We start from the raw sequence: 22,683 nt of genomic DNA, 5'->3' as shown, positions 1-22,683 counted from the left end.
CTTCAACACCATGATCCCGCGGCAACCTCCAAATGATCCCGGTTTCCTTCCCGTTTCAGCTCCATCCCACGGATCACGCCATCACAGCAGCCTCCTCTTCATCAGCCCGCGTCTCCTTTCATCCCGACGATCCCGCGGTGACTTCCGCATGCGTCCCCACCTTCCATCCGCGTCGTGCCAGCCACCGTGCCAGCAAGCAGCCGCGTCCAAGCTCTCCCGTGCCAGCTCTTCCGAATCCCATGATTCAGTCCGTGATCCCAGATCCCACGTCCATGAAGGAAGCCCCAGCATCCTTCCTCCTCCGCGTGTGATCCCGACGATCAAGCCCAGCCGAAGCAGAGAAGATCCTCCGCAATCGTAGCATCTCAGCTCTTCCGGCTTCAGCCCTTCCTCCGCATCAAACTCCCAGCGGCATCGCGTGGCTGAAGAAGGAAGTCCACGTCCCCAAACCGTGATCGGCTCCTCCCAGCAATCACGGAAGATCCCAGCATCCGAAGAAGGAAGCCCCAGCCAAGATCGCTCCTCCTCCGCCTCGCAGCCATCCATCTCACCGCATCCAGCTCCTCACAGCGCCCGGTTCACGCCAAGATCGACTCCTCCCCGCGTCCTCACCGCGTCTGCCATCTCCCTTCCGCGGCTATAAGAGGAGAAGGAGGAAGAGGGAAAGGGGGTGCTCGGTTGCTGGTGGAGGCCTAGAACCAGGGAAGAGGGAGGCCATCGGTTGGGGTGGAAGCCAAGAGAGGAGAGTGCTCTGTTTGTGAGAGAAGAAAGAGGGGAAGAGTAATGCTCTGTTTTCAGATTTGAAAACAGAGCATCACGTTTCCTTAGTATTTTTTATTGTTTTAGTTGTTTACTTTTTTTTAGAAGTTATGTTTTTAATTTGTGTATTAGTGATTTTGGGCATTATGTTGTTCCTATTTCTTTAGTTTAATTGAGAGCAATGTTTTAATTTTTTTAGTAGGAGTTTCATTTTGAAACATGTTGTTTTGGGATTTTTAGATTTAGTTTAATAGAGAGATCTATTTATGCTAAAGATTTTAATTTCTATTGTTTTTAATTTCCGTTCTCCAAATTCTGTAATCTTTCTTCTTTGTTATGCAATACAATTAAATCTTCCTTCATTCAATCGATGTTCTAGTCTTCAATATTCCTAGCACTGTTTTCATCCATTTTATGCCAGAGTTTTCTTTTTCATTAAATATATAAATGATCCTCGAATTTAAGTACCTGTCTTTCCGTTAATTTCAAGCATAAAACATTCTCCGGTAGACCAGAGAATCATTCAAACATCCTCATAATAATGTTTTTCTTTAAGTTATTCGAAACTCGATTTTGAATCCGAGTGAACGTTCTAATTTTTTAGCAACTCCAACTGCCTCCCTGTGGATCGACCTCTTACAGCCACTATTCTTCGAGTAGAACAGGTAAGAGTAAATTTAAATTTAACTTTTGTTCGTCGGTTCTAACAACGATCTGTCTAGCATATTTTTAGGTAGACAGGAAAGGACGAACAGAATTTTGACGCCGTTGCCAGGGAGGCAAATCGAGAAGCAAGAACGATCACGAAGATCAAATCGAATTTTGGATGCCCGGAGTGAACGCACTTCGGTAGTAAGTTCTTACTTTTATTTTTATTAATTTTTCTTATTTTGATTATTTTCAGTTAATAATTTCGTAGTTATTAAATTCTGAAATTTGAAATTCGAAAAAAAAAATCAAAAAAAAAATGAAAAAAAATATATATTTCAAAATTCAAAAATTCAAAAATTTAAATTCAAAATTTGAATTCTGAAATTCGAAATTTGAAATTTAAATTTAAAAAAATAAAAAATAAAATAAAATAAAATAAAAAATTCAAAAAAAATAAAAAAGAAAAATAAAAAAAATATCTATATTATTTTTGCTAGTAATTGATAAGGTGCAATCCTCCGAGGTTATCATACCTTTATTGGGGCTCCTCACGGAGTAATCTCCAGAGCTTAGTCAACAGGCATTCGGAGATTGACTGACGCATAAGGATTGCGTTTAGTTTACATTCAAGTTATTGCTAAAATAAATAAATAAATAAATAAATAAATAAAAATAAAAAAATAAAAAAAGTAAAAGTAAAAAAAAATTGCTTGCTCATTTAATCAATACAACCCAATGACATTGCATAAACTTTGAAAAAAAAACATTGATTATTTGCTGCATTTAGTATTAAGCATTTGCATAAAATAATTTAAGGGCAAAATTCATTAAAAAGATAAGGTCAGGAAGTCATTACCTGTCCTTAGCCCAAAAATCACCACCTTGCATACTTATCCTAAGCCAAATTAAATTAAAATCAATTAGACGTTGGCCTTAGGGTTTTCGAGCTCAATTAGGCTCTTGGAAAGAAGCGGCTGAAAGCCACTCCAGTGAGGATTTAGTAATTGGTGATGTCTAGAAAAGTTTTACAACAGTGAGAACTGTTACGGGTATTGTGGTATCGGTGTATCCCTTCTGGCACCACCACACACCCCGGGACTTTCCTGGTCACTGGTTACTGGATCGCTTAACTGGTAAGCTAAAACTTAATCTGAAAGGAAGATTAGGAGCTGTCTAATCTAGAGAGAATTTCAGGAACTTTTTAACCTGATAAATCTCTGTGCAACTAGATTTAAAAAGCTACTAAACCTCACTTAATTCTAAGACTAATAGGGTCAAATTGTTGTGTGGTGTTGATTGTGGTCATCTGTGTCTAGCCCTTCTCTTCTCTTTTAGGATTTCGTTTAGAAGTCGAATCTAATTAAGTTATTGATAATGTATGCATGGTAGAAGGTCATTAAGGGATAAGTTAACCCCATTTGATTCTGAGATTGACAGAACTTTTCATCATAACTTGCGAACTGTAAACCAACCGTCGATCTCTACAATGGGTGAACATATTAGAACCCTAAATGAATTGTTTGCACCCGCATCCGCTAGTCCCCCTACCTGCATAGTATTACCGATTAATAATGCAGCCCAATTCGAGATTCGGGCTGCAACAATAAACATGTTACCTAAGTTTCATGGGTTCAAGAGTGAACAACCCTACATTCATCTAAACAAATTTTTGACAATCTGTCAAACGTTTAGAAATCAAAATTTAGATGAAGAGGGTATTAAATTAAGGTTATTTCCTATGACTTTAGAGGATCGTGCTGCTGCATGGTTGTATTCCCTAGCTTCAAATTCTATCACATCATGGGAACAACTATCTAGGAAGTTCATGGCTAAGTTCTATCTCATGGTAAAAACTGAAAAAATTAAGGATGCCATCAGAACTTTTAGAGGAAAATCTGAGGAGGAATTTTCCCAACTTTGGAAAAGATTCCATGATCTTTTGGTCAAGTGCCCGCACCATGGGCTTGATAAGGCTGATCTGGTCCACTTCTTTTATAAAGGACTAACTTCGGCACATAGAAACATGATGGAGTCCATGCATAAAGGTAGGTTCATGAACCAAACCCCGGATCAAGCCTATGAATTTCTTATTGACTTAGCCGAGAACGCCCAAAATTGGAGTAGCTATGGTGAGGAAGTAAATAGAGATGAGTTCGGATCTAGAAAACCAGGTAATTATGAAATGAAAACAGATCTAGAACTCAAAAATGTCATGTCCAATCTGGTGACTGGAATGAACAACTTAAGCAAAAAGTTTGATACTTTCACTGTTTCCACTAGTTCGAGTTCATACAAAGAGTCAAATTACGTCATGAAAGTGGATCATGAGTCATATAGTTTGTGTGTCTTATGTAACAATCCGGAACATCTAGTGGAGTGCTGCCCTAATCTGCCCACCATAAAGGCCGAGCAAGCAAATGCTCTAAATTCATATAGTGCCTTTAAGAAGCCCACTCCCAACTCGTTCAGCCCAGTTTACCATCCTGATAATAGGTTCCACCCAAATTTCTCATACAAGCAAAATGAACCTATTCAGCATCAAGGTGGTCCACCAGGTTTTCAGAAGAATTTTTCCAGGATAGGTCCATCACAAATAAACCAATCATTGGCTCCACCTATCCCTACTTATAGTGCCCCTATCCCTCAGCAAACTACATCATTGGAAGCCATGATGGCTAACATGATGAAGCAGCAACAAGACTTCATCCAACAACAACAACAGACCAACATGGCTCAAACCCAGACTAACCAATTCCATGCGCAAGCGATTGCAAAACTTGAGGTTAGTCTGAGCCAAATAGCCAACTCTCTAGGGGATAGGAAGAAAGGTGAATTGCCCAGTCAGCCAGTGCCTAACCCTAGTAGGCAACAGAATCAAGGGCCGAGAGGCCAGTTTCATATTGATTCTAATGGAAACTCTACCCATGAAGTCCAGGCAATTACCACCTTACGGTCTGGCAAGCAAGTGGACAACAAGGTCCAACTTCCTGTGCAAGAAAAAGAAGAAAAACATGAGCCAAACCCCACCCAGAAAAAGACACAAGAACAGGGAACACAAGGAATAGAGGAGAAACCAATAGAAACTTACACACCTAAGGCTCCCTTTCCTAGTAGACTACAAGACTCAAAGAAAAAATCTCAGTACGATGAAATCATGGAAGTCTTTAAAAATGTCCAGATAAATTTACCCTTCCTAGATGCCATCAGACAGATCCCCTCCTATACAAAATTTTTAAAAGACCTAACCACGGTAAAAAGAAAAACCAGTATTCCTAGGCAAGCTGTGATGGCTGCACAAGCCTCATCTCTTATTCAACAGCAGATTGCCCCAAAATACAAGGACCCTGGTTGCCCCACTGTTGAAATTAAAATAGGAGAAACCATCATTCGGAGAGCCCTATTAGACTTAGAAGCAAGTGTAAACCTATTACCCTATTCTGTCTACACCGAACTAGGTTTGGGGGAATTAAAACCCACAAACATTACCTTGTCATTAGCAGATAGGACTGTGAAGTATCCCAAAGGAATTGTAGAGGATGTGATTGTAAAAGTTAATGAATTCTACTACCCTGTGGATTTTGTAGTCCTTGAAACTGAACCAGTAAAAAATCCAGAAAGTCACATCCCGGTGATCCTAGGTAGACCATTTTTGGCCACTTCAAATGCTGTGATTAGTTGCCGAAATGGAATAATGACTCTAGCCTTTGGGAACATGACTGTCCAGCTCAATATTTTTCATAGTAGTAGTCAGTCAACTGAGATGGACGATTTGGAAGAAATTCACATGATTGAGAATATAATTAGCAGTTCTTTTGAAGAATCGAGTTATTCTGACCCATTAGAAAGATGTTTGGCTAATTTTGGTCAAGATTGTGTGTCAAGTCAAGAGGTTAATGCATTGTTAGATTCCATTCCAGTGATGGATACTAGCAGATGGGCCACCAAGTTTGAATCATTGCCTATTTCGGAATCTCAGCTAGTGTCATCCAATGTCAAACCTCCACAACTAGAACTTAAAGACCTTTTCGAAAACTTGAAGTATGCATTTCTTGGAGAAAACAAGACCTTACCTGTTATAATTGCATCGAATCTAACTAAAGAACAGGAAGAGAAGCTGTTAAGTATCCTTCGGAAGAATCAGGAAGCTATCGGTTGGTCTATAGCTGATATTAAGGGGATTAGTCCTTCTGTGGTCCAACATAAAATCCATCTAGAAGAAGATGCAAAAATTTCTAGAGAACCACAAAGGCGACTTAATCCAATCATGAAGGACGTAGTTCGAGCCGAGGTCATCAAGCTTTTAGATGCAGGGATTATATATCCTATTTCTGATAGTCAGTGAGTAAGCCCAGTTCAAGTCGTACCTAAAAAGTCTGGCATCACTGTGGTGAAAAATGATCACAATGAGTTAGTCCCTACTCGAGTCCAGACGGGATGGCGAGTATGCATCGACTATAGGAAGCTTAATGCCATGACTAGGAAAGACCACTTTCCTCTACCCTTCATCGATCAAATGCTAGAACGGCTAGCTGGCCACTCCCATTACTGTTTTCTCGATGGTTATTCTGGATATAACCAAGTCCCTATCGCACGTGAGGATCAAGAGAAAACCACATTCACCTGTCCTTATGGTACTTTTGCCTATCGTCGCATGCCTTTTGGGCTATGCAATGCACCAGCTATATTCCAACGGTGTATGATGAGTATTTTCTCCGACATGGTGGAAAAATTTTTAGAAGTTTTCATGGATGATTTTTCTGTATTTGGATCTAATTTTGAGGAATGCCTATACCACTTGACACTTGTTGTAGAATGCTGTAAACAGAAAAACTTAGTTCTTAACTGGGAGGAGTGTCATTTCATGGTAGAATCAGGTATTGTTTTAGGACACATTGTGTCACAAAGGGGAATTGAGGTGGATAAGGCCAAAGTAGAATTAATTGCTAAATTGCCACCTCCCAAAACTGTTAGGGAAGTCAGATCCTTTTTAGGGCATGCGGGTTTTTACCGCCGCTTTATCAAGGATTTCAGTAAATTATCGAAACCCTTATGCGATTTGTTGGCGAAAGATGCTACTTTTAATTTTTTTCCAATTTGTATAACTGCTTTCGAAAGACTAAAGTCTGAACTAACTTCAGCACCCATCATAAGGAGTCCTGATTGGAGTCGTCCTTTTGAAATCATGTGTGATGCATCCGATTATGCCATAGGTGCTGTCTTAGGTCAGCGAGTAGAGAAGCTTCCCCATGTGATTCATTATGCGAGCAAAACTCTGAATGACGCCCAACTTAACTATTCTACCACTGAAAAAGAATTGTTGGCAGTGGTTTTTGCCCTAGATAAATTTCGTCCCTACCTGATAGGATCTAAGGTTCTTGTTTATTCCGATCATGCCGCCCTTAAGTACCTTCTCACAAAGAAGGATGCTAAGGCAAGGCTCATTCGTTGGATCCTATTGCTCCAGAAATTTGATCTCGAAATTCGAGATAAAAAGGGATCTGAAAATGTTGTAGCTGACCACTTGTCCAGATTAATTGTTGAATCATCTGGAGAATCCATGCCTGTGTCCGAGACCTTCCCTGATGAACAATTAATGATGATTTCCCATACCAATGTTCCATGGTATGCTGATGTAGTCAACTACCTTGTTACTGAACAAATGCCCAGCTCTTGGACCAAACAAGAGAAATTTCGCTTCCTAGCTCGTGTAAAATGGTATTTTTGGGATGAACCATACCTGTTCAAATACTGTCCTGATCAAATCATCAGACGATGCATCCCTGAACACGATCAAAGGAATGTCCTTTCTTTTTGTCATGACCACGCTTGTGGTGGTCATTTCAGTGGTAAAAAGACGGCTGCAAAGGTCTTGCAGTGTGGATTCTATTGGCCCACACTATTTCACGACTCACACGAGTATTGCAAATCATGTGACCGATGTCAAAGACTAGGAAAAATTTCAAGAAAAAATGAGATGCCCCTGAACACAATCTTAATGGTAGAAATCTTTGATGTTTGGGGTATTGATTTTATGGGTCCTTTTCCTATGTCATTTGGGCACCAGTACATACTCCTAGCTGTTGACTATGTATCTAAGTGGATTGAGGCTATCGCATGTAAGACCAATGATCACAAAGTAGTGATCAAGTTTCTTAAGGAGTCTGTCTTCGCTCGCTTTGGCACCCCTCGTGCTATCATTAGTGATGGGGGGAAACATTTTTGCAATAGAATTTTTAAAGCCCTTGCTAGGAAGTACAACATCACCCATAAGGTCGGTACACCATATCATCCACAAACGAGTGGACAAGTTGAGATTTCCAACAGAGAAATCAAGACCATCCTTGAGAAAACTGTCAATCCATCTCGAAAGGATTGGTCCCTTAGGTTAACAGATGCATTGTGGGCATATCGTACGGCCTACAAAACACCAATTGGAATGTCCCCATACAGGATTGTCTATGGCAAGGCTTGCCATTTACCTGTCGAGTTAGAACACAAGGCCTATTGGGCAATCAAACGCTTAAATTTCGATCTCGACAAGGCGGGAGAACATAGAAAGCTTCAGCTTGACGAGCTTGAAGAAATTAGGAATGATGTTTACGAGTGTGTTAAGAAGTACAAGGATCGCATGAAAGTCATGCATGATAAAATGATTACTCGTAAAGAGTTTTACCAAGGACAAAAAGTTCTCTTATATGATTCTCGATTACATCTATTCCCTGGAAAACTTAAATCCCGCTGGACTGGCCCATACACGGTAGAGAAAGTACATCCGCATGGTGCAGTAGTAATATGCAATACTAAAGATGGTAGGTCATTTCAAGTTAATGGACATCGTTTAAAACCATACCTTGAGTATTTGAGTCCAGAAGTCGAGGAGACACTTCTGACCGACCCTGTGTATCATGAATGAATTATAATTGTCTGGCTGAAGACATAAAACTTAGCGCTCTTGGGAGGCAACCCAACATATGAATATCTTCTATAAAAAAAAAAAAAAAATTACTAACATGCAGGTTTGGGAGATTTTACCCCAATTTTCAATTTACCTACCCATATCAGGTAACTTCTCCTCTGTCCTCTTACTGCTTTAATTTTTCTTTAACATTGAGGACATTGTTAGATTTAAGTTTGGGGGTATTTTTAAGCATTTGGAATTTTTATAAAAAAAAAATTAAATTTTTTTTTGGAAATTAAAAAAAAAAAATAGAACACACAAGGTATATAAAATCTAAGAGCCCAATGACTAGTTGGAAGTAGTGCAAAGTGAGTTCTTTTTATTAAGTTCCTTTTAGTGAGTTGTAAGCTAATTAGTGCTTTGAATTTCACAACACATCTGGCCTGCATTTTCTAAGGTATAGGTTCGACATTGTGTTGAGAATATGGTAGCAACCTCGAATCCTGATGAACCATCTTTTTCTGATCCAAAAAAAAAAAAAAAAAAACTAATTGGTGGATTTAGTCAGGTACATCGAAAAGGGCTACCTATTGTCAAAGGCCAGCGGGCTTGTGATGAGGAACCCGAGCATAGGTCCGTAGGGGAGTCTTGATGCCCGACACCTCATGCCAACTGGTGTGAGAAAGCCGTCGTTGTAAAAATTCGAGTAAACTGGAATATTACAGATAAAGCCCATGAGGTATTAAAGTAAACATCCACAGCTCTCGAAATCCTGCAGAAAAGATGATTTTGAATCAGCAAATAGGTCTTGTCCGACCAATTCTTGGAAACTACTAATATTAGCGATATTTTGGAGATCCAAAACCTTAGCTTGTGCATGGTCCAAACTTCACTGAGCACTCAAGTATAAATAAGTTTTACAACTCCCTAACGGAAAACTTAATGACTTCAACTTAAATTGCATACTAACCTAGAATTTGGGCTACTTAGTAATTAAAACCTTGTGTGCTTTTGAAATTCTTATCAGTTATGTACTTGAAATTAGACTTTCATAAAATAAATTTTATTTTGGGATTGAAGTTTGTGGGTAACTTCACTGCAAACCCTCACGAGACAACACTCGTCCACTAGGGTAACCTAGGGGTTTAAAGGCTTGTTGCACGTGCTAAGTGCAATCGTAATGCTCTACGAAAGTGAGTATTTATCTTAGGATAGTTAATAAATAACACTTTTGCTCTCTCATTTTATCATTTTCGCACCGAATTGCTAGAGACTAGCAATAAGCTAGTTGGGGGTTGTGATGAGAGCACAAAAGTGCGACCTACATATTACTAAAATTAGTGTTATTGTTAACCGATAATGATAAATTCACTGGATTAATATTATATTTGGGTTTAACATAGATTAGTATAAATTAGAGATAAAATGCACATTGAGTACAAATTTGACTTCAAATCGGATCCGAGTCGGGTTCGGATCCGAGTCGGGTTTGGGTCCGAATCGGGTCCATTTCTTTTGTGCTTTTGGAAAATAATTTTGGGCAAATCTAAATGGGCTATATCATAACTATAAGGTACTGGGTGACCCATGACTTGAAAGAATTGCACTTGACCTCCAGCTAGAATAGATGACCCGTCTACAAGCCAAATTTCATATCACACTATTTTATCTATATGACTAATTGGACAGAACTTGGTGTCTCCCAGCTCCCATCTTACGAGGGAAAGGAAAATCCAAGCCGTGAACGCCTCCTGTCTTCAACACCATGATCCCGCGGCAACCTCCAAATGATCCCGGTTTCCTTCCCGTTTCAGCTCCATCCCACGGATCACGCCATCACAGCAGCCTCCTCTTCATCAGCCCGCGTCTCCTTTCATCCCGACGATCCCGCGGTGACTTCCGCATGCGTCCCCACCTTCCATCCGCGTCGTGCCAGCCACCGTGCCAGCAAGCAGCCGCGTCCAAGCTCTCCCGTGCCAGCTCTTCCGAATCCCATGATTCAGTCCGTGATCCCAGATCCCACGTCCATGAAGGAAGCCCCAGCATCCTTCCTCCTCCGCGTGTGATCCCGACGATCAAGCCCAGCCGAAGCAGAGAAGATCCTCCGCAATCGTAGCATCTCAGCTCTTCCGGCTTCAGCCCTTCCTCCGCATCAAACTCCCAGCGGCATCGCGTGGCTGAAGAAGGAAGTCCACGTCCCCAAACCGTGATCGGCTCCTCCCAGCAATCACGGAAGATCCCAGCATCCGAAGAAGGAAGCCCCAGCCAAGATCGCTCCTCCTCCGCCTCGCAGCCATCCATCTCACCGCATCCAGCTCCTCACAGCGCCCGGATCACGCCAAGATCGACTCCTCCCCGCGTCCTCACCGCATCTGCCATCTCCCTTCCGCGGCTATAAGAGGAGAAGGAGGAAGAGGTAAAGGGGGTGCTCGGTTGCTGGTGGAGGCCTAGAACCAGGGAAGAGGGAGGCCATCGGTTGGGGTGGAAGCCAAGAGAGGAGAGTGCTCTGTTTGTGAGAGAAGAAAGAGGGGAAGAGTAATGCTCTGTTTTCAGATTTGAAAACAGAGCATCACGTTTCCTTAGTATTTTTTATTGTTTTAGTTGTTTACTTTTTTTTAGAAGTTATGTTTTTAATTTGTGTATTAGTGATTTTGGGCATTATGTTGTTCCTATTTCTTTAGTTTAATTGAGAGCAATGTTTTAATTTTTTTAGTAGGAGTTTCATTTTGAAACATGTTGTTTTGGAATTTTTAGATTTAGTTTAATAGAGAGATCTATTTATGCTAAAGATTTTAATTTCTATTGTTTTTAATTTCCGTTCTCCAAATTCTGTAATCTTTCTTCTTTGTTATGCAATACAATTAAATCTTCCTTCATTCAATCGATGTTCTAGTCTTCAATATTCCTAGCACTGTTTTCATCCATTTTATGCCAGAGTTTTCTTTTTCATTAAATATATAAATGATCCTCGAATTTAAGTACCTGTCTTTCCGTTAATTTCAAGCATAAAACATTCTCCGGTAGACCAGAGAATCATTCAAACATCCTCATAATAATGTTTTTCTTTAAGTTATTCGAAACTCGATTTTGAATCCGAGTGAACGTTCTAATTTTTTAGCAACTCCAACTGCCTCCCTGTGGATCGACCTCTTACAGCCACTATTCTTCGAGTAGAACAGGTAAGAGTAAATTTAAATTTAACTTTTGTTCGTCGGTTCTAATAACGATCTGTCTAGCATATTTTTAGGTAGACAGGAAAGGACGAACATCTTCCACCGTAGTAGAGTTGCTAAGATCTTTCCAACATTGATTAGTCTCGGCTGGATACAGTGGGCTAGTTGCATCGGAGGATTGGACCTCTCTATTAACATGAGATGTGGGGTAAGGATGGGGTTGGGCTCCAATAACTGTTAGGTGAGGACCCAATCACAGCTTTATTTTCGCGGGATATACAGTAGGTCTGACTTAACCAAGGAATGTGTCCAATAACTGTTAGGTGAGGTCCTTATAACTTTGAGACCAGGTTAGCTCAATATGCTTACGAAGCATTGTACAAGAGTTGTACACTCATCGTCTATGTGTCTCCAATAACTATTAGGTGAGGTGACATATAGAATGATAGGACCGCAGCACCCCACTCGAAATCCTAAGTCGCAGGTTTCCGTATCTTTACCAGGGAAGTGTGAGAGATCCAAGAAATAGTGAAAGGATTTGATCCAATTTTATTTTAAAAGTTTCTAAAATAAATTAATGTCAAATACAAATTTCTAATTAGAATCTCTACTCTATGCAGATGTCAATAGCTTCCAACCCGATAGTTCGAATTCTAGATAACAATAGGTTGACCGGACCAAAGTACAATGATTGGCTCTGCAACTTGAAGATCGTCTTGAGTTACGAAAAGATTGCTTATGTTCTTGACCATGAACTCCCGGTGTTATCAACCCGTGCAACCAATGAGCAGCGTGAGACGCATGCAAAATGGTTGGATGACGACAATAAGGTTAGATGCTACATTTTGGCATCCATGTTCAACGAATTACAATGCCAGCATGAGAGCATGAAGACTGCTAAGGAAATACATGATCACCTACAAGAGTTGTATGGTGAAAAGAGTCGCGCAGCGAGGTTTGAAGTGTCCAAGCAGCTCTCAAAGCCAAGATGCATGATGGGCAGTCCGTCCATGAGCATGGTTTGACCATGATCAAGGATCTTGAGGAACTTGAGAAGCTTAGCATGACCATGCACAAGGATTTGCAAACAGATTTGATCCTACAATCGTTGCCATCTTCATATAGGCAGTTTATTGTAAACTACCATATGAATAAGATTGAATGCACCAAGCTTGAATTGTTGAATATGTTGGTGACAACTGAAGGAGCCTTGAAAGGTTCAAGGGGCACAGTTCTTGCTGCTGAGCTAGCTTCTACTTCCAAGAGAAAGTCTACTGGGAAGAAGAAGAATCTTGCGAAGAAGCAGAAGATCGAGAAAAAGCCGAAGAAGGAAGTTTCTAAGAAGAAGGCCAAACCCAAAGGAAAATATTTTCATTGCAATGAAGACGGCCATTGGAAGAGGAACCGTCCTATCTACATAGAAAACATAAAGAGGAAGAATGATGACACGCCTTTTGAAAGTATGTCTAATATGCTCATTATTGAAACTAATCTAATGGTTTCTTCTATTTCCGGTTGGGTTATAGACTCTGGTTCTAGTGTTCACTTGTGCACTACCATGCAGGGTCTAAAAGAAAGTAGAAGGCTTACGAAAGGTGCGGTAACCCTATGGGTTGGCAATGGAGCAAGAGTTACTGCTATTGCTGTAGGCACATTTCCTTTGCATTTACCGTCAGAATTTAGTTTGATACTTAGAGATTGTTATTTTGTACCTAGTGCTAGCAGAAATCTGATTTCTGTATCTTGTCTAGCACAGGAACATTATGAATTCAATTTCAATAAAGACTACGTTTTCATTTATTTACGAAATAAATTATTTGGATGTGGTTTTATGATTGACGGTCTCTACCACTTACATATGAATGTATCTGTAAACGTATCTGAGCATACAGTGAGTACCATAGGATCTAAAAGATCTAGAGATGAGATAAATCAAAAGTATTTATGGCACCTCAGACTTAGTCATATAGGAGAAGACAGAATTAACAAATTGGAGAAACATGGGCTTTTGAGTTCATTGACTTCTGAATCATATCCGATTTGTGAATCCTACCTTCAATGAAAAATGACCAAATTATCCTTTGTAGGACACGGGGAGAGGTCCACTGAAATACTTGCCCTAGTACACACTGATGTGTGTGGCCCATTCGATGTGCAGGCTAGGGGTCAATTTTTCTACTTTATTACTTTTCACCGATGATTTCTCACGGTATGGTTATGTCTATCTTATGAGACATAAATCTGAAGCATTAGAAAGGTTCAAAGAATTCAGATTTGAAGTAGAAAAACAGACAGGAAAACTCATTAAGGTTCTTCGATCAGATCGAGGAGGAGAATACCTTAGTGGAGAGTTTCGCGATTATCTCAAATAAAATGGTATAGTTTCACAATGGACACCTCCTGGAATACCTCAACTCAATAGAGTGTCAGAAAAGAGGAATCAGACCCTATTTTGGATATGGCTAGGTCCATGATGAGCTTCACTAACTTACCCTTATTCTTGTGGGGAGATGCCCTACTTACAGCTATCTACATATTGAATAGAGTTCCCTCTAAGTTCGTTCCTACCACACCGTATGAGATATAGCATGGTAAGAAACCAAATCTTGGTTATCTCAAGATTTGGAGATGTCCGGCCCAAGTCAAACGACAACAGGCAGACAAGTTAGAGGCTAGGACAATTGGTGCTCGTTTTATTGAATATCCTAAAAAGTCATTAGGATATAATTTTTACATCCCAAAAGACCACAAAGTGTTTGTGAGCCAACATGCCATCTTCTTGGAAAAACAGTTTATCCTTGATAGAGGCAGTGGAAGAAAAATTGAGCTCGAAGAGAAAGTCTCTGAAGAGCAACGAGCAATTGAGCCTAGTGAACCTATTCACATTGAGCTAATACATGAAGAACCTCATCCACTTCGTAGATCTAGTAGGATCTCCCATCCTCCTGAAAGATACTTAGGTATGCTTACAGAGAAAATAGAGGAAGAGTTCCTCATGGGTGAAAGAGATCATAGTAGTGATCCCAAGATCTACAACGAAGCGATGTTAGACATCGACTTCGAAAAATGGATGGATGCAATGAAGTCAGAAATAGACTCCATACATTCCAACCAAGTATGGACCTTAGTAGATCCGCCTGAAGGTATAGTACCTATTGGGTGTAAATAGATCTACAAAAGAAAAATGGGTTTGGATGGCAAGGTAGAGACCTATAAGGCAAGGTTGGTGGCAAAAGGTTATAGTCAGCGCGAAGGCATTGATTATCAGAATACATTTTTACCGGTAACCATGTTGAAGTCCATTCGAACGTTGCTTGCCATTGCAGCTTATCATGATTATGAGATATGGCAAATGGATGTGAAAATTGCATTCCTTTAATGGATATCTTGAGAAAGATATCAATATGGAACAGCCTCAGGGTTTCACTTTCAGTGATGGTGATCACAAGGTCTGTAAGCTGCAAAGATCCATTTATGGACTAAAGCAAGTATCTCGGAGTTGGAACACTCATTTCGATGATGTGATCAAATCGTTTGATTTCATTAAGAATGAAGAGAAACCATGTGTACATAAAAAGATCAGTGGGAGGGTTATAGTAGTCCTCGTATTGTATGTGGATGATATACTCTTGATTGGGAATGATAGTCCCATGCTCACATCGGTCAAGTTATGGTTGTCTGAGAAGTTCTCCATGAAAGACCTAGGTGAAGCATCTTATATTTTGGGGATTAAGGTCTATAGAGATAGATCTAAGAGGATGCTTGGCCTATCACAGAAAATATACATAGAAAAAGTGTTGAAGAGGTTCAGCATGGAAAACTCTAATGGAGGATTGTTACCCCTAAAGCATGGGATAAATCTCGTCAAAAAGATGTGCCCCAAAATATCTGAAGAGATTCAACGCATGAGTACGATCCCTTATGCATCGATAATAGGGAGCCTCATGTATGCCATGCTATGTACTCGACCTGATATATCACATGCTGTGAGTGTCACGAGCTGATATCAGTCAAATTCAGACGAGGAGCACTGGATAGCTGTGAAAAATATCCTTAAGTACTGAAGAAGGACTAAGGATTTGTTTTTGATCTTTGGAAGAGGCACAGAGTTAAAGGTAGAAGAATATAATGATTCAGACTTCATGACTGACCCTGATGATAGAAAGTCTACATCAGGATATGTATTCTTATGCAATGGAGGATCGGTAAATTGGAAGAGTTCCAAGCAATCGATTATTGCAGATTGTACCTTGGAAGCATAGTACATTGCTGCATCGGATGCTGTGAAGGAAGCATTCTGGTACAAGAAGTTTGTCGAAGAGCTAGGAGTCATGTCATCAGATGCCATAACCCTTTTCTGCGACAACAACGGCACCATAGCACTAGCTAAGGAGCCAAGGTCTCACTAGAAATCCAAGCACATAGAGTGGCGATTTCATCTAATTCGCGACTACCTCGAAAAGAAGTATGTTGAGGTGCAGAGAGTAGACTCCACTGATAACGTGGTGGACCCATTCACTAAGCACCTGAGTTAGAAGAAATTAGAAGTCCATCTTGAAAAATTGGGACTTAAATACATGTCTGATTGGCTTTAGTGCAAGTGGGAGATTGTTAGAAGTATGCCCTAGAAGCCAACGTGGCTGACAAATATTTGTAATCTGGGGTATAAATTTGTAATTTGATACTTATTAATAAATAAGATTGGGCAATTTATTTTTCAATTCATGTTTGTATGTGTCCATGAATCGTCCAAGAAATTAATAGATGATGATACATATTCTCAAAAAGTTGAGAATTTGAGGCATGTGTTATTAGGGATTAATTTCTAAATGCTCCTGATCGATGGATCCATTACGAGGGACGGTGATCGATCCGCTGAGATTAGTGCACAGATCACTTAGTCAGATGCAGAATTTTTGAAGATGAGATCTTCAAATTTATAACTTCTAATTTTTATTTCAGTTTTATAAATCTTAATCAACCCTCCTCATATCCTAATCTCCCCTCCCTAATGAGTTCAAAGATCTTCTGAATTTGGATCCAAAATTTTTTTTGAATTCTACGATCCGAGGTGCGTTCATACGATGAACGACGTCCAGTTCAAATTCCGCTACGAACGTCGCATCCAACAGGGCATAACTCATCACATATATCAGTCAAATCCAGACAAGGAGCACTGGATAGCTATGAAGAATAGTCTTAAGTACTTGAGAAGAACTAAGGACATGTTCTTAGTCTTTAGAAAAAAATCAAAATTAAAGGTAGAAGGATACACACATATTGATGATAGAAAGTCTACATCAGAATATGAGAAATGGTAGTTCAGTAAATTAGAAGAGTTTCAAAGCAACCGGTCATTGCAGATTCTACCATAGAAGCTGAATGTATCGCCGCCTCTAAGGGTGCAGTGGAAACCTTCTAGTTTAAGAAGTTTATTGTAGAGTTAGGTGTAATGTCATCAGATGCCATAACACTCTACTGCGATAGCAATGGCACCATAGCACTAGCTAAGGAGCCAAAGTCTCACTAGAAGTCTAAGCACATAGAGCAGCGGTTTATGTTGGGATTTGTATCCTAAATGTCAATCGTCAGCATATTGATGATTAAATTTTGTAAATGAATTGACAAATTAATAAAATGTTATTTGGAATTATTCATCATTTCATCTTCAAATGAACTCTTATATGATGAAGTCCTTAGGACTTATGTTATGATAAAGGAGGATTTATCTTTGAGTCCTTAAACTTGTTCGCGACCAAATGATGTTGTTACTAGGCCGACAGCATTATCGAGATTAGGTCGTTGTGTGACATATACGTTGGTTGTCCTCTTAATCAAGGAGTGTGGAGACACTGGTATGCCACACAGGTGCAGTGTAGGAGAACATTTCACTGAACGTGATCAATTCTATAATGCTCTACTGTCGAGAGATGTTTCAAGTATATATGGGTATAAGTTTGGCCCTCTGACCTGAAACCGCAACCTGTGACTAGCAAGCAACTCAATGTACTTTGGTACTGGACTAGCTGAATTTCTAATTCAGTGACGGAAGGTCACCGGGTGCAGTCAAGTACTTGCGTAGTCAGTTGTGAGTCAAGATGGAATTGACCCCTTCTGAAAATAGGAGATAATGTCTTGTGATTAATTTAGCAAAATCTTGGCCAAGGTAATCCCAGTAAGGAGTCACGGGATATCTAAAGTTAATCACATAATAGATGTACTAATTATAGGGTTGACAGTGAGCTCTAAGTCATCCTGGCAATAGGAGTCAAAAGGATTGAATTATATAGTAACCATAGTCTAGGGTTCCAAAATATTTGCTTCGCATATATTCGGCCTATCCGGACGTCGGGTACCATTGCTAGATGGTCACATCGATTAGTGTAGGAAGTCGTCCCTATACTACCGGCCTAGGTTCGAACCTATAAGGTCACACGCATAGAAGATTCCTGATTGATCAAGAAGGCTGATGAATGATTAAGAATCATTCTGGGGTAATTTGGTCAATTTGATTGGCAAATTATCTTATAAAATAATTAAAGTAATTATTGAAGAATTAATTAGTAATTAAATTACTAATAAACTCAATTTGATTGAGTAATTGTGCTAAGGATGAGCCAAATTGAATTGGATTCAACTTTGGGCTCAATCAGGATTTTGACCTGATTGGATTAGGTCGGAACCAAAAAGGACTTAAGCTGATCAAATTAATTTTAAATTAATTTGCGCTTAATTGGGGATTGACCTAATTGGATTAGGTCCAACACAAAGTAATTAATTTAATTTGATTGAGTTTGGATGAGCCAAAAATTGAATTGGCTTCAATTTGAGCTCAATCAGGGTCTGACTTGATTAGATTGGGTTCAACCAAATTGCTTTGTTTTAATCCGCGTTTGACCAAATTTGATTAGGTGCAACCCAAAAGGATTAGGCTCAGATGATGTGGCATTTAGTGGTGACATGGAATTGGATTTCATGAATTTTAAATAAACCAAAATTATTGCATGGCGCATAGACCCATTGCTTGACACATGGCAACATTGTTTGTTGTTTGAATTTGAATTCAAACATTAAGGTAAGTTTGGCAGACTCAACCGATGGTTTTTAATTGGAAGCTACTCGTACTGATTCGTCTTTGTCGAGTTAATGGCATATCCCTTCCATCGATCTCACTTATCTGGCCGACATGGTCAATCACATTTTGATTGGATCACTTAATGATTCGAGTTAGCCCATGCCTTAAGAAAAATCAGTATGACTGATTTAGGTGTCTCCTTAATTAGTTTCAGTCTAATCTAATTTGGTGAAGTCAGTGGGAGAAATTAGACTAACCGAATCTTCTCATCTATCCTAATTATGAAATCCTCTAAAATTATTAGGTCCTTAAAATGAAATGGTTATGGGGATAACTAGGTCATAGCCTCCCATTAAGTTGGATGATAATGGATCCAATATTTTGATAATTATTGGAGAGGCCACACACCTGGTACTTATCAAGCATTGAAATTGTCATTCAATATATGATGAGTTAAGTGTACCTTTAATAGGCAGTCAGGTGAGCCGAGCCACACTCGGGCTTGGTCGTCTATTAGTTGATTAGACTTAACCCTATCATTTAATGGTTGGACCTGACTAGGGTATTCGGTGGAGGCGCCACATGCCTGCTGAAAAACCTAGGGCAAAATTATCACTAGAAGTTGCTTGGTGAAGCAATTGGTTAAGAACCTACCAATAGGTGCATATGGGTTGGCCGAGCCACACTCGGGCCTATGCGATCTATTGGGTTCTAGTGTCCACTAAAAAATTAGGAGTAATTTTTCGAATTAGAGGTAGAGGCTACTAATTTGTAAAAAATAGTGGAAGTACCTTTAGACTAAAGTCCAAGTCTATTGAGTTTAGTCAATTCATATACTAATAGCCAAATTTTCTTTTTATGCAGAAATGACCACTAATTTGTCACTTCGCTCATTGTTGGACAATGACAAGTTAACTGGTCCAAATTTCAATAATTGGCATAGGAAACTGAAAATAGTACTAGAGCATGAGAGGATCGTTTATGTGATAACGGATCAAGCACCTGAGCAGCCCGCTGCTAATGCATCAAGATCGGCCAGAGACACTTATCAGAAGTGGCTCAATGACCGGATCACTGTTCGATGCATCATATTGGCAGCAATGAGTGATAGTAGGCGTTTTGAGAATACGCAGCCGGAAGATATCATTCAAGTGTTGAATGAATCATTCGGCATTCCTAACCACGTTGAGAGGCACAAAACTAGTTGTGCCATCTTCAGCGCCCGAATGAAAGATGGAACCTCGATAACTGATCATGTACTGTACATGATTGAGTTGATCGAGCGTCTAAGCTATCTTGGCTTTCTCCTTCATGATCAATTGGGGAAGGATGCCATACTAAACTCATTGCCTGAATCATACCGTCATTTTCTCACTCATTTTCGTATGATGAAACCTGTAGTGAATTATCACCAATTATTAGGGTTACTATAGACATTTGAGAATGATCACCAACTTCTTAAGAAGGCGGTGAACTTAGTGGGAGGTTCATCCAAGGGTCGCCCCTTTAACAAAGGGAAAAAGAAAAATAAAATCCAAAAGAAACAGGTGCACCATGCTCAGCCTAGTCAGAAAAAGAATAAAAAGGTTGATCAGAGCAAGGCGGAGTGCTTCTTCTGCAAGAAGCAAGGACATTGGAAGAGGAATTGTCCTCTTTACATTGCATCCCTCGATCCGAACCGGCCTAAGAAAAGTGAGCAATCAGTTGCCAATCAAGGTACTTATATGATAACACCTTGCAATTTTTCTATTTGTGATAATTTGACCTGGGTATTGGATACTGGTAGTTCTTTTAATATTTGCAATTCGTTGCAAGGGCTACAAGTCAGTAAGAGGTTTGAAGAAGGAGAAAGGTTCCTGAATGTTGGAGATGAAAGACCAGTTCCAGTTCTAGCTTTAGGAATTCTTAAACTTGAATTTAGCTCTCATATAAATGTCCTTAGTGATTGTCACTATTGTCAAAGTTTTCTATTGAATATCATTTCTGTAGGTCTTTTGGACAAAAATGGTTATGAAATATCAATAAAAAAGGATTATTGCAATGTCATTTGGAATGGTGTTGTTGTAATAAATGGAATTTTGAGTAATGGCATTTATATTTTTGTCACAGCCTGTTCATGTAATGTATAAATCTAATAAACGCCATAGAATAGATAATGTCACGGATGTCTACCTTTGGCATCATAGGCTAGGTCATATTAACAAGAACAGGATGAACAGGTTAAGTAAAGAGGGAATCCTCGATGTTAATGATTGTGAATCATTGACAACCTGTGAATCATGCCTTCTTGGTAAAATGACCAAATCACCTTTTACCGAAAAAGGTGAACGAGCCAGTGATTTATTGACCCTTGTACATTCTGATGTATGTGGGCCAATGAGTACAAATGCTAGAGATGGGTATTCATATTTCATTACGTTTACAGACGACTTTTCTAGGTATGGTTATGTCTATTTAATGAGACATAAATCTGAATCATTTGAAATGTTCAAATTATATCGTAATGAAGTAGAAAAACAAACTGAAAAGAGTATTAAAACTCTTCGATCAGATTGAGGAGGTGAATACCTCTCCAGTGAATTTTTGACAGATCTAGGAGAAAATGAGATTCTCTCCCAATGGACTCATCCTGGTACACCATAATATAATGGTGTGTCAGAAAGGAGATATCAAACTCTATTAGATATGGTTCGATTCATGATGGGGTTTGCTGATCTGCCCATATCCTTTTGGGGATATGCTCTTGAGTCAGCTTGCTATTTTCTAAATAAGGTTCCAAGTAAGTCTGTAAATAAAACACCTCATGAGACGTGGACTGGACGTAAGCCGATGCTCTCTCACCTTAGGGTTTCGGGGTGTCCGGCATACGTCAAACGTTTGAAGACAGACAAACTTGAACCCAAGTCTGACAAATGTTTCTTTGTTGGTTATCCTAAAGAAACTAAAAGATATTATTTCTACTTTACTGAAGAACAAAAGTTGTTCGTAAGTAATAGAGCAATTTTCTTAGAGAAGGAATTTCTTGGTGAAGGAATAAAAAGCTCTAATGTTGAGCTTAGAGAAGTTCAACATGTAGAAGACCCGACACCATCTACTAAACCAATTGAGTCGGATTTGATTAGATCAGATCCAGAACCCATATTAGATGCACCATTAAAGCGATCGAGTAGAGTACCACGTCAGCCGGACAGATACTACAGTTTATTGGTCCGAAACGGGGATCCTATCGAACTTGATGAAAATAATGAGGATCCAATCACATATATGGATGCAATGCAAAGGTATGACTCTGATAAATGGCTTGGAGCCATGCAATCCGAAATGGAATCCATGAAGGTCAATGATGTATGGACATTAGTTGACCCACCCGAAGGGATTAAACCCATAGGGTGTAAGCGGATGTTCAAAAGAAAATGGGGTGCAGACGGAAAGGTAGAGACCTATAAAGCCCGTCTGGTTGCCAAGAAATATCGTCAATGTTATGGTATTGACTATGACGAGATGTTTTCTCCTGTGGCAATGCTCAAGTCCATTCGGATTGTGCTTGCGATAGCAGCACATTTAGACTGTGAAATCTGGCAAATGGATGTAAAGACCGCATTTCTAAATGGAGATTTAGAAGAGGAAGTATATATGATATAACCTGAAGGTTTTACATCTACAGATGAGTCTAAAGTGTGCAAGCTTCAAAAATCCATTTATGGATTAAAGCAAGCTTCACGGAGTTGGAATATACGTTTTGATAAGGCAATCAAAACATATGGCTTCATTAAGAATGAAAAAGGAACCTTGGATTTATAAATAGGCAAATGGTTCGGTTATTATATTCCTTATTTTGTATGTGGATGATATTCTTTTAATTGGGAATGACATTCCTGCATTACAAGGAATAAAGATATGGCTATCATCTCAATTTGCTATGAAGGATTTGGGAGAAGCATCTTATATCCTAGGGATGAAGATCTATAGAGATAGATCTAGAAGATTGCTTGGATTATCCCAGTCCACATACATTAATACTATACTGAAAAGGTTCAGTATGATTAATTCCAGCCATGGAATTAACCTCTCTAAAAGGGATTGTCCGACAACCCCTCAAGAAAGAGAGAGTATGATAGAATTCCATA

General features: G+C 39.5%; 1 protein-coding gene across 1 annotated transcript in view; it reads left to right on the top strand.

Moving 5' to 3' along the window:
• The window catches only part of LOC149753699 (uncharacterized), a 50,330-nt gene extending 43,070 nt beyond the window's left edge, over nucleotides 1–7,260 (top strand). The window contains exons 7-8 of the mRNA XM_089930370.1: nucleotides 5,758–7,210; nucleotides 7,255–7,260. Of these exons, the coding sequence (XP_089786496.1) occupies nucleotides 5,758–7,210; nucleotides 7,255–7,260 (1,459 nt within the window). The remainder of the gene's footprint in view (nucleotides 1–5,757; nucleotides 7,211–7,254) is intronic.
• Nucleotides 7,261–22,683: the final 15,423 nt, after the last annotated feature.

The sequence above is a fragment of the Phoenix dactylifera genome, chromosome 4, assembly GCF_051530095.1.
Source record: "Phoenix dactylifera cultivar Ajwa chromosome 4, Ajwa_hap1_PhDact_Kaust_v1.1, whole genome shotgun sequence".
Lineage (NCBI taxonomy): Eukaryota > Viridiplantae > Streptophyta > Magnoliopsida > Arecales > Arecaceae > Phoenix > Phoenix dactylifera.
Note: the sequence above shows the minus strand (reverse complement) of the source record. Positions and strands in the feature narration are given on the sequence as shown.